Here is a 20,747-nt window from a genome sequence, read left to right as displayed (position 1 = left end):
AGCTCCAGCCAGCCTCTGTGACAACATTTTTCACATCTCCCTTCTAAACCTTGTACATTTACTTTAAATCTATACCCTGTGGTTTTTTACCCCAGTAAAGAGAAATATTTCCTTTTTTTAATATAGTTGTCTTTCTTTTATCTTGCCTGTAATGTGGTAACCAGAAATAATGCAGTGTTTACCCTGTAGTCCAGGAAGTGTAGTAGGCAACTCACGTAATCTCCCTGTTCTAGTATTTCCCAATTCATGCAGGAAATGATCCTTTACAGTTTATAACCACTTATTGACCTTTTGTGATACATTTAACAATTTTTGACATATGCTCAGAAGACCCTCTTGTTCCTCCTCACATTTAGCATCCTCTCATTATGTGTATTCTCTTGCCTTGTTATGTTTCCCCGATGCAGTAATTTACATTTCCCCGGATTGAATTTCATTTGCCACATTGCAGACTAACCAACCAGACCATCTATATTCTCATATAGTCTGCTTTCATCTTCATTTTGAAATTAGCCTTGTCGTTGACAAAATCCTAAAATGGAACAGGGTCAGTTCTTTTCATGCATTTCATTTTAGAGCTGATTTCAAATCAATCCTCTTCACCATGCCAGTCTGCAATACTGGCATAAGTATAAGCGATGTGACGAAAGCTGAATTTGTTCTTCCACAGGTACAAACTACCCTTGGGTTCAATGGAATCTAAATTGTTTGTCATTCTGCTTCTTTAGCCTATCACCCCTACTGGGCATTGGCCACCAACAGCAGCCTCTATCCTGTGGGGTGGGGTGAGAGGGAGGTAGGTCGATTGGCCCTGTGGCTTCCACTTTCACCGCATAACTTCATATGTCTTCTTGGTGCAGATCTTTCCTCTGCAGGGATGAGGTCTTTGGAGCTTCTGTTGGTGTTTCTGTAGCACTGGGTTTTGTTACAGGGTGGTGTTACTAGCCCCGTGCACAACCTTCCTCCTTTCACAGATGGGTTTAGGACTGTCCATGGCGGAGTTAATTGTTTGTCATGGATCCTATAAAACGATTTCTGTAAAGTGCACACACATAAGAAGAACGTAAGAACATAAGGAATAGGAGCAGGAGTCGGCCATCTGGCCTGTCGAGCCTGCTCCGCCATTCAGTAAGATCATGGCTGATTTGGCCATGGACTCATCTCCACCTGCCTGCCTTTTCCATATAACCCTCAATACCCCTACTATGCAAAAATCTATCCACCCTTGTCTTAAATTAAAGACTATTTGTCTCATCGAATCAAGTTACTCATGTCACTACACACATTGAGCAGAGATGGGAGCCAACTGTGTAAAACATCCAAATGATACTAAAGATCTGAATTAGAAAGTTCGAAGTCCTATAAAAGAGTGCATACTCGAGTAGAACATTTAATGCGATAAATTTTCTCTGTACTCTTTTGCTACGGCATGAGTACTTTTAATTTTAGTCTAGATGATTATGCTTTGTGCATTGTGCAAATTGGAAACATTGGTATAAAACACTCATTAGATCTGATTATATCACTGTATAAACAGCACTAGTACATTGAAAATTGTAAATCTGCTAAAAGGAAAATCTATCTTTATTATATTTCAGACATAAAGCATTAGAAAATAGATACTTAACTTTTGTTTTCTGGAGTTTATCCTTAAATAGTTTTGAAAAAATTTGAAAAATAACTGAAAAATTATCCTGTTACAAATGATGTTAATAAACCAAGTCATAATCTCTGTGACTAATGGTGGCCAACTCTTATTGGATATTTTTAATTAGTTAAGTTTAAAAGCAACTGTTTTTGAAGCTGATATATTTGTTTCTGCTACCTGATTAATGAGATTTAGCTATTTTTGAGATATGAAGATCAATCCAAGGTGAAATAATTCCCCATCCTTGAAAAGATGAATTTCCAGTACAAGTTTGCACACAAGATTTCATAATAAGTAATAAGACAGTAAATTACATGGGAAAATAACACCGAATATAGAACACTAAAGTAGAATACAAGCCCTTTGGCCATGATGTTGTGTCAATATTTTTACCTATTATCAGATCAATCTAACCTTTCCCTCCTACATAGCCCTCCATTTTTCAATTATTGATGTGCCTATCTAAGAGTCTTAACATATGTGCCTCTACCATCACCTGTGGCAGGGCATTAGGGATGCAAAATCAAAAAGGGTAGCAAATGCAGCACTCAAGGTGTTATATCTCAATGCCCAGATTATAAGGAATAAGATGGATGATCTTCTTACACTATTACAGATTGTCAGCTACGATGTTGTGGCCATCACTGAATCACGGCTGAAGGATGGTTGTAGTTGAGAGATGAATGTTCAATGTTACACGTTGTATTGAAGGGATAGGAAGGTAGGAAGGTAGGAAGAGTGGGTAGCGTAGCTCTGCTGGTAAAGAATGGCATCAAATCAGTAGAAAGATGTGACATAGGATCGGAAGGATCCTTGTGAGTTGAGTTAAGAACTGCAAAGGTAAAAGGAGCCTGATGGTAGTTATAAACAGGCCTCCCAACAGTAGCTGGGATATGGACCACAGATTACAACAGGAAATAGAAAAGGCATGTCAAAAGGGCAATGTTATGATTGGCATGGGAGATTTTAACATGCACATCGATTGGGAAGATCAGGTTGTTAATGGATCTCAGGAGAGAGTTTGTTGAATGCCTCCGAGATGGCTTTCTAGAGCAGTTTGTCATTGAACCAACTAGGGGATTAGCTATACTGGACTGGGTGATATGTAATGAACAGGAACCAGTTAGGGAGATTAAGGTAAAAGAACCCTTAGGAGTGATTGATCACAATATGATTGAGTTCACCTTGAAATTTGATAGGGAGAAAGTGAAGTCCGATATAGCAGTATTTCAATGGAGTAAAGGAAATGACAGTGGTAAGAGAGAGGAGTTGGCCAGAGTAACTTGGAAGGAGCTGCTGGCAGGGATGTCAGCAGAGCAGCAATGGCGTGCGTTTCTGGGGTAAATGAGGAAGGTGCAGGACAAGTGTATTTCAAAAATGAAGAAATAATCAAATGACAAAATAGTACAACCTTGGCAGACAAGGGAAGTCAAAGCTAATGTAAAACAAAAGAGGGGGCATACAACAGAACAAAAGTTAGCGGGAAGATAGAGGTTTGGGAAGCTTTTAAAAACCTACAGAGAGCAACTAGAAGTGTATTTAGGAGGGAAAAGATGAAATATGAATGCAAGCTAGCAAACAATATCAAAGTGGATAGTACAAGCTTTTTCAAGTATGTATTAAAAAAAAGAAAGATGAGAGTGGATATAGAACTGCTAGAAAATGAGGATAGAGAAATAATAACAGGGACGAGGAGATGGCAGATGAACTAAATGAGTCTCTTGCATCAGTCGTCACGTGGAAGACACTAACAGTGTGCCAGATGTTGTAGTGTGTGAAGGAAGAAAAGTGCAGTTACCTTTACAAGGGAGAAAGTGCTCAAAAGGCTGAAAGGCCTAAGGGTACATAAGCCACGCGGACCAGATGAACTGCACCCTAGGGTTCTGAAAGAGGTAGTGTTAGAGATTGTGGTGGCATTAACAATGATCTTTCAAAAATCATTGGACTCTGGCATGGTACCAGAGGACTGGAAAATTGCAGATGTCAGTCCACTCTTTAAGAAAGGAGAAAGGCAGCAGAAAGGCAATTATAGACCAGTTAGCCTGACCTCAGTGGTTAGGAAGATGTTGGGGTCAATTAGTAAGCATGAGCTTATGGAGTACTTGGGGCCACAGGACAAAATAGGATAAAGTCAGCATGGTTTCCTTAAGGGAAAATCTTACCTGATGAACCTATTGGAATTCTTTGAGGAGATTATAGGTAGAATAGATAAAGGGGACGTAGTGGATGTTGTATTTTTGGACTTTCAAAAGGTGCCACAAGTTAAGAGCACATGTTATTTCAGGAGAGTTGCTAACATGGTTAGAGCTTTGGCTGATTGGTAGGAGGCAGTGAGTGGGAATAAAAGAATCCTTGTCTGGTTGGCTGCCAGTGACTAGTGGTGTTCCGCAGGGGTTGATGTTGGGACTGCTTCTTTTTATGCTGTATATCAATGATTTAGATGACGGAATAGATGGATTTGTTGCCAAGTTTGCAGATGATACAAAGATTGGTGGTAGTGTTGAGGAAACAGGTAGGCTGCAGAAGGACTTAGACAGATTTGGAGAATGGGCAAGAAAGTGGCAAATGAACTCCAATGTTGGAAAATGCATGGTCATGCACTTTGGTGGTAGAAATAAATGTGCAGACTATTTTCTAAATGGGGAAAAATTCCATAAACCTGAGATGCAAAGGGAATTTGGAGTCCTTGTGCAGAACACCTTAAAAGCTAACTTGCAGGTTGAGTTGATGGTGAGGAATGCAAAATGTAATGTCAGCATTCATTTCAAGAGGTCTTGAATACAAGAGCAGGGATGTGATGCTGAGGCTTTATTAGGGACTGATGAGTCTACACCTTGAGTATTGTGAACAGTTTTGGGGCTCCTCATCTAAGAAAAGATGTACTGGTATTGGAGAGGGTCCAGAGATGGTTCACAAGGATGATTCTGCTAATGAAAGGGTCATCATACGAGGAACGTTTGATGGCTTTGGGTCTGTAGTCGCTGGAATTTAGAAGGATGATGGGGGGATCTCACTGAAACCTTTTGAATGTTAAAAAGGCCTAGACAGTGTAGATGTGGAAAGGATGTTTCCCATGGGGTGGGGAGTCTAGGACAAGAGGGCACAGCCTCGGGATAGAGGGGCATCCACTTAAAACAGAGATGTGGAGATGTTCCTTTAGCCAGAGGGTGGTGAATTTGTGGAATTTGTTACCACAGGCAGCTGTGGAGGCCCGGTCATTGGGTGTATTTAGGGCAGAGATTGACAAGTTCTTGATTGGACACAGCATCAAAGGTTACAGGTAGAAGGCTGGGGAGTGGGGCTGAGGAGAGAGAAGAAAGGATCAGCCATGATTGAGTGGCAGAGCAGACTCGATGGGCCAGATGACCTAATTCTGTTCCTGTGTCTTATGGTTTTATGGCATTCCATGCACACGTAACTCATAGTGTAAAAAAAATACCTCTGATATACCCTCTATACGTTCCTTCAATCACCTTAAAATAATGCCCCCTTGTTTAGCCACTTCTGCCCTGGGAAAATGTATCTGGCTAACCATTGAACATATGCCTCTTATCATCTTGTACACCTCTATCAAGTTATCTCTTATTGTCCTTTGCTCCAAAAAGAAAAGCCCCAGCTAGCTCAGCCTATCTTCATAAGATATGCTCTCTAATCCAGGCAACATCCAGGTAAATCTCCTCTGTACATCTCTAAAGCCTCCACATGCTTCCTATAATAAGGCAACCAGAACTAAACAGAATATTTCCAGTGTGGTCCAACCAGGGTTTTATGAAGTTGCAACATTACCTTGTTGCTCTTGAACTCAATTCCCCGAATGATGAATGCCAAAACACCATACACCTTCTTAACAACCCTATCAACTTGCGTGGCAACTTTGAGGGATCTATGGATGTGGGCCCACGTTCCCTCTTCTGTTCCTCCACACTGCCAAGAGACTTGCCATTAACCCTGTATTCTTCCTTCAAATTTGACCTTCCAAGGTGACTCACTTCACTTTTTTGCAGGTTGAACTCCATCTACCAATTTCCAGCCTAGCTCTGAATCTTGTTAATGTCCTATTGTAACCTATGACAACCTTCTACACTACCCACAACTCCACCAACCTTCATGTCAGCTGCAATCTTACTAACTTCCACTTCCTCATCCAAGTCATTTATAAAATTACAAAGAGCTAGGGTGTCAGAACAGATCCCTGCACAATACAGTAGTCATTGACCTCCAGGCAGAAATGCCCATGTAGAATCACCCTCTTATTTCCATGGGCAAGCCCATTCTAAATCCACACGGCCAAGTTTCCCTGGATCCCATGCCTCTTGACTTTCTAAATGAGCTTAGCATGGGGGACCTTATCAAACACCTTTCTAAAATCCATATAGACCACATCCACTGCTCTACCTTCAACAATATGCTTTGTCACATCCTCAAGGAATTCAATCAGGCTTGTGAGGCATGACCTAGCACTCACAAAGCCATGCTGAATATCCCTAAGCAGGCTAAGTTTTCACAAATGCTTGTAAAATAACATAACTCCATATAGTTCAAATATTGAATTAAAATGTAGAAAATGCACAATAATATTTTTACAAATTACATGATAATAGTTGTATTTTTGTGATAGATATATGGTGTTGTTTTGGAAAGTTTCATTATGACTTCCTAAGCATACATACATTATTAAACTACTATTGTACATAAAAATAGTTTATTTACAAAATCAAAAGATTATGATATAAAACTGCTATATTTGAATTGTGCATTATGTTAATATGTTTTTAATTCTATGTAATTTCATGATAATTTTAGCCTATTATTTTTAAATCATGATAAATCTTTATAAATATTATGCTTCTTGAGTGATTTAATTTCATAGCCATATAAGCCAACCACTGATCTAAGCCATCAACGTGTTTTCAAGGGAGTATAATCATGAAACATGACATGAAAAATTAAGGTAATACACAAGAATAAAAATGATTATCATTTAATGCCTATTGTAATATTGCATTTGGGCTTAGTGGAGAACTGAATTCGGTGTACCGTGAATGAAAAATTCACTGATTTGTTGGCACGTTGTAGTGTGATATGAGATTTTGTTCATTGTCATATTTATGAGTTTCTCACTTTGGCAGCACTATCTGTAGAGAACATTGCCTGGGAACTGAATAGCTTCTTATACTATGTGAAAATATTAGGGGGTAAATACACTGAGCTTGTACTTTAAGATTTTAGTATTTAGTAGCCATATCACCATGGACTGTATTGTGGAGTGAGGAAAAATGAAACATAAAATGGTTTAATATGCAAATTATCAGTGAAAAAATGCTTAATTTACAACATATCTGAAATGATGAAAATATCATGGTTAAGCAAAAAGAGGCATTTTTTTCTATAATATTCACTTTTGTAGATGCTGTAAATAAGATAAATTCCTCACTGTATATTTACCTTTTAGGAAATTGTACCTCAGAATGTAAGTGCAGTATATGCAAAAATTTGTCACATTCCAGTGCCAAGAGTAGATGAAAATGGATTCACCATACCAATGAAGAATTTTGATAAAATGGTATGTATAAAAACAGAGTACCATGTCTGTGTATTTATATTGTAAATATATGAGTTTATGAGTGGACACTGGGAGGATGTTTCCTTTTCTGGGAGAATCTAGAGCCACAAAATGAAGAGAAAATTTTACCGACAGGAAAATCTTTGAAATTTTATTTATTTCAGGGATATCTGTAAGACTTCTTTTTGTATTTGCACTGTTTGCCTTCTTTTGCATATTGGATGTTTGTCCAACCTTGATTAGTCCAGGATTCTGAATGACTTGACTGCTAAATTAATCACTGCTCTCCCATTATTTGTGTCCTGGACTGCTGGAATAATCTGCCAAATATTGAATCCTAGTAGCCAAAACTATGATGGCAGTAATCTCAGATTCTGCGAGTCTCTGAGCTTCTGCTGTAGTCATTAGGTACTGGGTGATTGATGTTTGTGTTACATTGGAATGAGATATTGTCCATTGGATGCTGGATTGCTAATGTGCTAATGGAGTTTCCTATCCTTCCATGTTGTAAGATCTGGATGTTCAATCCAAAATTGGTGTTGGATACTTCCCAGATCCCCACTATTAAACACAGGCTCTCTGACAGGCCCTGTCAATGTCCCAAGGATTTCATTGCAGACTTCTCCCACTTAAGTGCTGATCCAAGTCCTCCAGTGAGATGATAAAAGTTGTGAACTTCTCTGGTTGCAAGTCACTCATGTTTAGGAGTCCGCATATAGATTCTGATTCTAAACTAACCCAAATTATGGACTGTCTATGTCGGAGCTGTTGGCTCGAGCTGATGCTTCTTCATATTGCCTATCCTGTTCTTGGGTATCTGACCGAGCAGAGAAGAATGAGGTTGGTTAGAGGTGTACATGACATTACTAGATAGGATAAATAGAGAATCTGATGAGTTTAGAAGCAGGGGATGGAGATATAAAATGAAGGACAAACCATGCAAATGGAAAGTAAGGAAACTCTCAATACAGAGTGGTAATGATCTGGAACTCTATTCGGAATAGTAGACACAAAACTTTGTCAGTGTTTACAGGAGGGAATTGGAGAAGCATTTAGATTATTTAGATTATGAAGACACGTAGTCCGCTTTTATTGTCATCTAGTAATGCATGCATTAAGAAATGATACATTATTTCCTCCGGTGTGATATCACAAAACACAGGACAGACCAAGACTGAAAAAACTGACAAAACCACATAATTATAACATATAGTTACAACAGTGCAAAAATACCATACCTTGATGAAGAAGTCCACGAGCACAGTAAAGTTCAAAGTCTCTCAAATGTCCCACATCTCACGCAGACGGGAGAAGGAAGAAAAACTCTCCCTGCCATGCTGACCACAATCCGACTCTGAGTCATCTGAAAACTTCGAGCTCTGATCAGCTCTCTGACACCGAGTACTGAGCGCCATCTCCGTCCGAACGATTCGACCTCCTTCTCGGTCGCCAAAAGCAGGCAAAGCCGGGGATTTGAGGCCTACCCTCCGAAAGATTCCCGACCACATAGTAACGACAGCAGCGAACGAGCATTTCAGAAATTTCTCCAGATGTTCCTCTGTGCTTTCATGTCCATTCTCCATGAAATTAGAATTGTCCACAGCCCCTATTTAACAGATACAATATCACTTTTCACTGGAGGGCTGCGCACACACAGGTGCGCCGCCATCTTCTCCCCCCTCCCATTTAAGAGAAAGTAGCTTAAATGTTTTAAGTAACCATACATTTAATTCACAGTCCATCTGATAACAGGGAATAATATACATTTTTTAAGATATCAAAAATCTATTTCAATGAATATCATAAAATCATTCATTAATAAAGTTGCATTTTAATCTAATCATTTTTCGTTCTTTCCATTTCAATGCATCAAACATTACAATCAGCTTGGAAAATGACTTACCTACTACCCATTACGCCACTGGTATTTAGGGCAACAATGAATGTCCTCCATCTCAAGTGGTGTTCAGGGCTTCCTTCATCTTCTCAGTTGCTTCCTCTTAATTTTCACTACTGGCAGTTATGCAAGTCCTGAATGGAGACGCAGGAATACTGTCCCACTCAGATGTAGAAGGATTCTTCATTGCTGTTTCCCTAACAAATTTGTTTTACCAGTCAGGGTTGTTAGCCCTGAGCTGAACCCCTGAACCGAACCCCTGAACCTGGAGGACCAGTGCACCACTCTTAGTCTGGCCTCTACCCTTTGACATATTTGGCATGGGTGTGACCCTATCAAGAGGCAAAGCATAAAGCCCGGACTCCAGCCAACGTAGCTCTCTGGTCATTGAGGCACGCAAGCCTACAAACCACGACAAGGTTGTGGTTCTTTTGGAGGTTGGAAAACTAACAGACTATGTATTCCCCTTAATCTACATGTAACCAATCTGTCTTTAATGATTGGATATATAGTTCCAATCCATGCAAAAAGGTCACCATCTAGTGGCAAGTCAAAGCAATGATTTACTATTAGATTCAAAACCGAGGCATGATCTGGATAATAATTGGTCCAGAATTTTCATAGAAATGCTGGCATTTCCACATAGGACCTGAATTAGGAAGTTCACAAGTCTATGCAGATGTGGCATCGTCAAAGTACTTGAGAGGTGCTCAAAGGCAATTTCACAATCCTATTTCGTCTCCAGATACAGAGTGCCGACTTCACTGCCTGTTGACCTTGGTTAGGTTTAATGCTTCCTACTCATTTCAAAGGTGAGGAACGGCGATGAAGAAGAAACAAGTTTCAGACCTTTCTTCTAGTCTCCACATTTTCAGTAATTGAATAATAATTCTGAAGGACCATGTGAGAAATGGGATGCTTGTTCCTGTCTCTATACACCTGATTGCTTTTCCATTTGGCCAACATGGAGATCCTCTAAGCAACAGGCAGAGCTACAACAATTTCCATTTCTGTAGCAATTTTAATGGCTTTGAAAAATTGAGAGAACTCCCAGCAATAAATATTGTAAGCAGAACTCAGTGGGTTTACAGTATCTGGACATGCTGCTCGTTTTACAACTGAAGCTGTGATTTCACCCCTCCCTGCAAAGTTTCTGACCACTCTAATCTTTTGTGATGAATACTCCTGTGCATTGGAAAGTTGGGGATAATGGGGGTCAAATCATTTCTAGCTGTTTTGCTGGACTCACCTCCATACATTCAGTTTCACAAGTTTAACATATCTTTCAAACCAAGTATTTTGGGTATCCTTTAAAGGTGTAAAGCTTCTAATTATCATGTTCATATTGTTGTTCCTTTTTCCCGTTTCTGTAGCATTTGACTGTTTTTTACGAGGATGAGTTGCTAGCTCAATGCTTAACCAGCACAGATGGAAAGCATGCAAAGAGCGTGAACTCAGTACCATTCACCTCGAAGTCTGATGCTGATGCCACTATACCACTGGCTGACATTTTGTATGCCTATAGTCTAACTAATTCATAAGGAGATCATAAACTCTATGAAAGAAAAAAAAAGTCTCTTGGCACTTGCCATGCACTTGGGAGCAATATATTAGATGTCAAAGTTCAAAATAAATTTATTATCAAAATACATATATGTCACTATATACAACCCTGAGATTCATTTTCTTGTGGGTGGACTCAATAAATCTGTACTAGAATAATAAGTATAATAGAATCAATGAAATACTGCTCCAACTTGGGCATTCAACCAGTGTACAAAAGGACAAAAACTGTGCAAATACAAAAAGAAAAAAAAGCAAAATACTCTGCTCTGCCAGATACTCCATCTGGGCTGGTTGCTTTTCGTGGGTTCACCCTCCTGAAGACTGCTCACATGTTAGCCTCAGAGACTGAAATTACAGCATTGTCTGGGGCTGTGGGAGCTTGTGATGGTTCCTTCATGTTTTGATGGTCAAAATGAGCATAGAAGGCATTGAGCTCATCTAGAAGTGCAGCCCTGTTTAATCACTTGATTAAATTTTATAAGGGGTGATAGTATTCAAGCCCTGCCACAACTGTTGAGCATCCTTCATTGATTCAGGTTTAGCCTGAATTGCCTCTTCAGCTGTGAGATGGCTTTCTGGAGACTGTACCTGGACCTCTTTGAACTTTCTTGGTCACCAGACTTGAAAACCTCTGATCTGGCCCTCAGCAGATTGCAGACCTTATGGTTCATCTCGGGCTTCCGATTGGGGAATACTGAATGATTTTGTGGGGACACACTCATCTAATGAAGTCTTTTAATGAAGTCCGTGACAACCATGGTGTATTCATTCAAATCCAGGGATGAGTCCTGAACGTGGCCCAGTCCACTGATTTAAATCAATCCCATAGCTGCTCCTCTGCCTCTTGTGACCACCTCTTTGTTGTCCTAATCTCTGGAGCTTTGGTCTTTAGTCTCTGCCTGTATGCAGGTAGGAGATGGACAGCCAAGAGATCCAATTTACCAAACTGCAGTCCGGGTATAGGCATTCCTAACGGTGGTCTTTGTGTGTTGGGATCTCTGGTGCTACTGATTATCATCAGCTACCCGTTTCTAATAACTTTGTACGAGAAGGGTAGCTGATGCAGTGCTTGATTTAAATACTTTTAAACATGATAGTTCACTAGACAGCTCTCACTGCCTCAGGATTTTTCTGCATGCTTCAAAAAAACTAGAGGAAGACAGAATGGAACCTGGATGTGGAGTTCTCACTGAGGTCCCTGCTGTACCTGCAACTTTACTGACAGGGCAGAGCTCTGGCGTGCCTGAATGATCCCCAAATTCTGCAATGTTTTCAAGTAATATCTGGATGAAATGAGCATCTCCCTTTTAAGAGGTGAAGATATGACTTCAGTCAGTGTCTGGTGCATTCAGCTGGTGCTAAATTTCCTGAAATTACTGCATATAATTGTGTACTAATCCATGAAACACCACAGCTGGTGCTGTGTGAGGTGTGGAAGCAGATTTCTAGTGTGAGCAGCAGCGGAACAAACCGGCACAGTTTTCAGCACTGGTAAAAATTCGAGGTCATGCTCTTCTTGGACTTGACAACAGCTAGCCGAGAGATAATCAATATGCAAACACATACAAAATGTGACTGAGCAAATGGCTTAAAAAAGTTTTTTTTTTCTTATATTCATTGCACAATGATTTTATCATCCATTTTACATGCAATGAACTCCAACACTGTAGATAGTAACTACTGTAGCGCATTCAGGAAATCAATCAAGTCTGCTCCAATATAGCTCCCAACAGTTGATGTGCACATTTGGAAGAAATTTATAGTCAATGTTCTTGCTTGAACAGTGGGATCATGAATGGGGCTTCTTAATAGGGAGCAACTAATAGAACTAAGTTTAAAAAGTTGAACATTAGAAAACACAATATAAAGCTACAGAAAATAAATCCATATTTAAAAAAAATTGGTACCAGAATTATTAGTCAAAATAATTAATATTGTAAGCAACGTTAAAGCACAGCTTCCTATGTCAAGGAATGAAATGTCAGTAGCTGCTCAGTTTCTTGCCTGTGAACCATAAAAAGACTTCCAGATATTCCACACTCACCATTGCAGAAAACATTGACATTTGCCACCTCTATAATCTAATTTTCTCTCACCAATAAACATGTCTCATCTTCTTTTAAAAAATCTGTTTGATTTCATGTTTTACTAGCACAAGACATCAATAACTGTAATGTTATTATTCATTTGATCTTTTGTTGTGAAGAGTTATGTAATATTTTTCTCTACCAGAAATCCTACATGTATGATTATTACTGTTATTGATCCATTACCAATTCCAATAAATTGTTAATCTCCGTAGTTTTACATCATTGGCTAGATTAAAAGAGCTGATTCTTATCATAGCATTATTCTTTACATTGACAGTTACCTATGTCAAAAATCAAGTATGATTTGATACCCAGCACATTGTTAAATATGCTGATATATTTACTTTTACAGACTGGATTAACAGCAGCATACACTGACATCTACACTGATGTGATACAAATGGAGGAGAGAAATGTCTACTGTGGTCCTTATAATATAAAAGTCATCAAACAGCAGTATGTGAATCATATAATAACTGTGTGAAATGTTAATGTTTTTCTTTTATTTATGCCTCCTTTGGTAATTTTAGTGAAAATTACATTTTTCAAGCTAAAGCATAGAGGTTTTCTGAGAATAACACATTAATTTTGGAAATGCAGTTAGATTGAATCCAATGTTCAGCTGAAAAATTTGATTTTGGTACATTTACAGCTGAGCTATAACTCATAATATTGTCAAATTCACTCTACATCAGGGGTTCCTAACCTTTTTTATGCTATGGACCCCTACCATTAACTGAGAGGCCGATGGTCTCCAGGTTGGAAATCCCTGATCTACATGATATTTGGAAAAACCCTATTGATGAAATGGTTATCTTACACAGTGCCATCACATCATCTTTTTATTGAAAAACATTGCGAAGGTAATCTATTCAACAACTTCAAATCTAATAAACTCCATGGGATGGTCCAAATTCCTTGGAGTATTCATTTAATGGCAATATTTTGAATAAGGGGAATATTGTTCTCATTATTCTGAATTAGGTATTAATACTTTACACTGACAGTTACTTACGTCAAAAATCAAGGGAGACTTGATAAATACACTGACGTGTTTACTTTTACAAACACAAGATGGCTTTCCATCTTATTTTCAATAAACAGCACAAAGAGAGTACAGAGACTGGGGGATGTTAAAGAACGTTAGATGTACATCTTATACTGATTCATTGGACATGGTTGAAAACTTTGCTTGTTCACACTGACAAAATCTTTGATGTGGTAGATTTCTTAGGATTGAGTTCCACCCACATCCCCTCCCCATAGGTGACATATCTGATGAGAATTTCAAACTGAGGTAATATTTTGTGACCAAGCTAGGCAATCCACAGAGCTTCAGAATGCTGCTGAATGACAGATAGCTTGCCTCATTGATTAAAACTGAAAGGACAGAAACATCACCAAGAATGAGATACTTTTGATAGATCTGAAAGATAGTCTAAATCGCTGAGAACACACACAAAATGCTGGTGAACGCAGCAGGCCAGGCAGCATCTATAGGAAGAAGTACAGTCGACGTTTCGGGTCGGGACCCTTCGTCAGGACTAACGGAAAAAAGAGATAGTAAGAGAATTGAAAGTGGGAAGGGGACGGAGAGACTCGAAATGATAGGGGAAGACAGGAGGGGGAGGGATGGAGCCAAGAGCTGGGAAGTTGATTGGCAAAAGGATACAAGGCTGGAGAAGGGGGAGTATCATGGGACGCAAGGCCTCGGAAGAAAGAAAGGGGGAGGGGAGCACCAGAGGAAGATAGAGAACAGGCAAGGAGTTATTGTGAGACGGAAAGAGAGAAAATAAATAAATAAATAAATAATTAGGGGTGGGGTAAGAAGGGGAGGAGAGGCATTAATGGAATCTTCGGAGGCTTTCTGTCCCATGATACTCCCCCTTCTCCAGCATTGTATCCCTTTTGCCAATCAACTTCCCAGCTCTTGGCTTCATCCCTCCCCCTCCTGTCTTCTCCTATCATTTTGGGTCTCCCCTCCCCCTCCCACTTTAAAATCTCTTTTTCCTGTTAGTCCTGACGAAGGATCTCGACCTGAAACGTCGACTGTACTTCTTCCTATAGATGCTGCCCGGCCTGCTGCATTCCACCAGCATTTTGTGTGTGTTGCTTAAATTTCCAGCATCTGCTGATTTTCTCATGTTGCTATATTGTTGGGCTTGGGATTCTTCAAATTTGGCTCCAGATTACACTCATACATGATAAACTAATATGGCAGGGGGATGGGAACCAGTATGATAGAGCTGAGGATGAGCCAGCAGGTGTACAAGAAGATGACGGGTGTAACGTGAATGTAAGGAAGGACAAGCCAATGACTGAGGACAAGTGCAGATCGAGCAAAGAGTTAAATTGTACCACAGAGGCAAAATTCAAAAGGGCGAAGAATGCAGGATTGAAGATGCTGTATTTAAATGTGTGTAGCATTCGGAATAAGTTGGATCTACTAGTGCCACAATTAGAGATTAGTCAGTATGGCATTGTGGGTTCACTGAATCGTGGCTGAAAGAAGGCCATAGTTGGGAGCTTAACATCAAAGGATCTATTTTGTGATGAAAGGACAGGCAGAAAGACAGAGGCAGTGGTGTGGCTCTGTTGGCAAGAGGTGGAATTACGTCTTTAGAAAGAGGTGACATAGGATCAGAGAGTGTCGAATCTTTGTGGGTGGAGTTAAGACACCACAAGAGTGAAAAAAACCATTATGGAAATCTTATATAGGTCTCCAAATGGTAGCCAAGATGTGGGGTTGAGATTGCGAAGGGAGCTAGGAATTGTAATGGGGGACTTCAACATGCACGGGGATTGGGAACATCAGGTTGGTGTCAGATCACAAGAGAGGGAATTTGTTGAATGTCTACAAGATGGCTTCGCAGATCAGCTTGTGCTTGAGCCTGCTTGGGGAAAGGCTTTCATTGGTTGGATGTTGTGTAAGCAACCCAGATCTTACTAGGTATCTTAACATAAAGGAACCCTTAGGAGACAGTGATCATAATATGATTGAGTTCATACTGCAAATATGAGAGGAGAAGCACAAGTTGCAATGGAATAAAGGGAATTATAGAGGCATGAGTGAGGAGCTTGCCTAGGTGGAGTGGAGTAGGGCAATGGCCCCCAACCACCGGGCCGCGAGGAAACAATATGAAATGATATGAGTCAGCTGCACCTTTCCTCATTCCCTGTCATGCACTATTGAACTTGAACACCTACCCACCCTCCCCCCTCCCCCCCCATCAGCCGGTCTGCAAGAACATCGTCAATATTATACCAGTCCGCAGTGCAAAAAAAGGTTGGGGACCCTGGAGTAGGGTTCTGGCAGGGATGACAAAAGAGCAAAGGTGGTTGAGGTTTCTGGGAATAGTTCACAAGGTGCAGGATATATATGTCCTGCAGAAGAAGTAGTTCTCAAATGGCAGGGGTAAGCAACCGTGGCCGACAAAGTAAGTTTAGGACTGCATAAAAACCAACGAAAGGGCAAATAAGGTAGAAAAAGTGAGTGGGAAGTTGGCTGTTTGGGAAGCTTTAAAAATGCAACAAAAAGCAACTGAAAAGGCTATAAGAAGGAGAAAAAATGGACCATGAGGTCAAACTAGCCAATAATATAAAGCAGGATAATAGAATCTTTTTCAGTTATATAAAGAGTAAAAGGGAGGTGAGAGTTGATATTGGACCACTGGAAAATGATACTGGTGAGGTAGTAATGGGGGACAAAGAAATGGCAGATGAACTTAATGGAACTCATGTCCGGAAAGAGGATAATCAACGTTTCTTTAGATTCTGGAAGGACCAACAGTATCATGCGAATTCACAGGCTGAAGTAAAAGGCGTTTCTATATTTATAGATTTGTCAATTTCATTTATGCACTATGAGACGATTTCAGACTCTAATGGCAGATTTTTGTTGATTACTGGCTTGTTATTTAACAAAAAGGTTGCTATGCTCAATGTTTATGCCTCAAATGTTGACTGTCCTGATTTTTTTAAGAATCTCCTCACATCTCTTCCCAAATTAAATGACTATATGCTGATAATTGTTGTTTAAATCCTTTGATAGATAGATCCAAGTTTAATCAAGCACTTCTGAATAAATCGGCTACCCTTATTAACTCTTTTATGACCGACTCTGGAATCTCAGAAATTTGGAGATTCTTACATCCGAATGTCAAAGAGTTCTCTTTTTTTCACATATACATCAGCACTATTCAAGAATTGACTACTTTCTTATTGACTCTCGATTAATTCCTTTTGTTACGGGTTGTGAATATGATTCTATTGCTGTTTCTGACCATGCACCGTTGAAATTATTTATTAACTTAACGGATATATCTACTAATTCTAGACAATGGAGATTTAATATCACTTTGCTTCAAGATTCAGATTTCGTTAGGTTTATTGATGAACGGATTAAGTTTTTCTTTACAACGAATTTCACGGATGATATTTCCAGTGGGATCCTCTGGGATACTTTTAAAGCATATATTCGTGGACAAGTTATTTCATACACTGCTGGACTAAAAAAGTGAACTAATAAGGAAATACTTAAACTGGTTGACAAGATTAAAGAAGTTGATAAGAAATATTCTATAGCTCCCAATCAAGAACTTTATAAACAGAGAGTTGGACTTCAAATGGAACATAATCTCTTATTATCATCTTCAATTGAAAGTCAATTAATCAAAACTAAGAGTTAATTTTATATACATGGTGATAAAACTGGGAAACTTTTAGCTAATCAATTGAAATCGGCCTTGGTTAAATGACAGATTCTTAAGATTCGTAAACAAGATGGCACTTTGACAGTTGACCATGACGAGATTAATAAATCCTTTCAAGAATTTTATACCTCCCTTTATCAATCAGAATTTCCTGATGACTCCACTATAATGCATGAATTTTTTAAGAAACTGAATATTCCAAAATTATCATCTAATGAACGTTCAAAACTAGATGTACCTATTACAGTAGAGGAAATAAAGAATGCCATTTTTTCAATGAACTCAGGTAAAGCACCTGGTCCAGATGGATTTACAGTAGAATTTTAAAAATTTTTCTCAACTACACTAACTCCTTGGCTATGTAGTGTTTTTAGGGATGCAGTTTCAATAGGTAAATTACCACAATCTTTCTAATGAGCTTCTATTTCCCTAATTCTTATAAAAGATAGGGATCCTACTGAATGTGCATCTTATAGACCTATATCTCTGCTGAATGTCGATTCTAAGATTTTTTCTAAAATATTGGCAACGAGATTGGAGAATGTATTACCCCAAATTATTTCTGCTGATCAAACTGGATTTATTAAAAACCGTTACTCTTTTTTTAATATTAGGAGATTAATGAATATTGTTTATATGCCTTCACCCAAAATTCCAGAATGTGTCATTTCATTGGATGCTGAAAAAGCTTTTGATAGAGTCGAATGGATATATTTAGTCAATACCCTTGAGAAATTTAATTTTAGTCCGATATTCATTTCCTGGATTAAACTGATATATTTTACCCCTTTGGCCTCGGTATTTACTAACAATCAGAGATCCCCTTTTTTTCATTTATTCCGTGGTACTAGGCAGGGTTGCCCTCTTAGTCCATTATTATTTGATATTGCCTTGGAACCGCTAGCTATTGCCATTCGTGACTCCCCTAATATATTTGGTATTACCTGTGGAAATGAGACTCATAAATTATCACTATATGCAGATGATCTACTATTATATATTTCTAATCCAGGAAAATCTATTCCGGCTGTATTAACTTTGCTTGCTCAGTTTAGTAGCTTTTCTGGTTATAAACTGAACTTAAGTAAGAGTGAACTCTTTCCATTAAATATGTAGGTTCCCATTTATAGAAACTCTCCATTTAGAGTGATTACTGATTATTTTACTTATTTGGGAGTTAAAATTACTAAGAGACATAAGGATCTATTCAATTTCAACCTTTTACCATTAATTAATCAGGTTAAACAACTGATTACTAAATGGTCCCCTTTGTCTCTATCGTTGATTGGCCATATTAATGCTTTTAAAATGATTATTTTACCCAAATTTTTATATTTATTTCAAGTGATACCAATTTTCATTCTTAAATCTTTTTTTGATATTATTGACTCTAAAATTTCTTCTTATATATGGCAAAATAGAAATCCCAGATTAAGTAAAAAATACTTACAGAAATCTAAGAAAGAGGGTGGTTTGGCATTGCCTGTCCTAAGATTTTACCACTGGGCAATTAATATCCGGTTCTTAATATTTTGGACACAAGATTGGAATATAACTCCAAGCCCACATTGGGTAAACCTTGAAAGCCATTCTGTACAACCGTTTTCTTTAGCTTCCATTTTAGGAACTTCACTGCCTTTTGCACTACCTAAATTGAATAAACACATTTTCAACCCTATAGTTAAACATACATTGCGAATATGGTTTCAATTTTGTAAATTTTTTGGCCTGAATGAATTTATGTTATCAAGCCCTATTATATCTAATTTCTTTTTCCAACCCTTGGTAATGGACCAAGCCTTTTTGATATGGAAAATGAAAGGTATAATATGTTTTCATGATCTATTTTTGGATAACTGCTTTATGTCTTTTGAGCAGTTATCTGAGAAATTTGATTTGCCTAGATCCCATTTTTTTAGATACTTACAAATAAGAAATTTTTTAAGTACTAAGTTGCCTACCTTTCCGACTTCAAATCCTTCTGGCATTTTTGATAAAATTTTAGGTTTTAATCCTTTGCAGAAGGGATTAATAGCAATAATTTATGATATAATTATGAAATTACAGCCAGATATATCTGATAAAATTAAAAATGGATGAGAAAGGAAACTTCAACTTTCCCTACCTATAGAGAAATGGGATAAATTTTTTCAATTAGTTAGTACTTCTTCTATATAAGCTAAACATACTTTAATACAATTTAAAGTAGTACACAGAGCTCATATGTCCAAAGATAAACTAGCTCGTTTTTATTCCCATATAAACCCTACTTGTGATAGATGTCACTCTGAAGTGACTTCTTTAACTCATATGTCTTGGTCCTGTCCTCTTTTGGAAAAATATTGGAAAGACATTTTTGATATTATTTCAACAGTTCTATGCTTTGATTTAAAACCCCATCCTATTACGGCAATCTTTGGATTGCCAATGGTAGAACATAGATCTTTGTCTTCTTCAGCCTCTCGAATGATAGCTTTTGTTACTTTAACGGCGAGAAGATCTATTTTGTTGAACTGGAAGGAAACTAATCCTCCAACTATATTCCAATGGTTTTCTCAAACCATATTAAGTTTAAATTTAGAAAAAATTAGAAGTGATATTTTTGACACTTTGGTTAAATTTGAAGATACTTGGAAACCTTTTATGCAACATTTTCATATGATGTAATCTGACCTCTCCAAATCTTTTTTCTAAAATTATATGATGAGAGAAGCGGAGTTAACGACATTATTGATCGTGTCTGATACAAGCTGTTGGTCTAGCCCTGTTTTGCCTTTTTTGGGGGTTTTTTTTTCCTCTTTTTCTTTTGGGGTTTTTTTGTTTATATATATTTTTTTCTTTTTATTTCTTTGTTAATGTTTAATCTCATTATGAGTTTGGAAGTCTTTTATTTCTATGTTATTTAAAATTTATTTTATATATGCTGATGAACATTTTTCCAATCTCTTTGTACCAACTTTGTTATTGAGTTTATAATTCTGAAAAACTAATAAAAAGATTTAAAAAGAAAGAAAAGAACTTAATGGGCACTTTGCATCATTCCTCACTGTGGAAAACACTAGCCGTGTGCCAGAGGTCCGGGAGTGTCAGGGAGAAGGAGTGAGTGCCATTGCTCTTACAAAGGAAAAAGTGCCAGGCAAACTGAAAGGTCTTAAGGTGGATAAGTCACCTGGACCAGATAGACTACATCCCAGAGTCCTGAAAGAGGTTGCTAAAGAGATAACAGATGTATTGGTCATGATCTTTCAGAATCACTTGATTCTGGCATGGT

The 20,747-nt window shown here is 38.3% G+C and overlaps 1 protein-coding gene across 1 annotated transcript in view; it reads left to right on the top strand.

The window, feature by feature from the left end:
* The window catches only part of fbxw10 (F-box and WD repeat domain containing 10), a 74,543-nt gene that overhangs the window by 34,879 nt on the left and 18,917 nt on the right, over positions 1-20,747 (top strand). The window contains exons 6-7 of the mRNA XM_063074290.1: positions 7,101-7,211; positions 13,117-13,220. Of these exons, the coding sequence (XP_062930360.1) occupies positions 7,101-7,211; positions 13,117-13,220 (215 nt within the window). The remainder of the gene's footprint in view (positions 1-7,100; positions 7,212-13,116; positions 13,221-20,747) is intronic.

The sequence above is a fragment of the Mobula hypostoma genome, chromosome 22 (assembly GCF_963921235.1).
Source record: "Mobula hypostoma chromosome 22, sMobHyp1.1, whole genome shotgun sequence".
Taxonomy (NCBI): Eukaryota; Metazoa; Chordata; class Chondrichthyes; order Myliobatiformes; family Myliobatidae; genus Mobula; species Mobula hypostoma.
This window is presented reverse-complemented; position numbering and strand designations above follow the sequence as displayed.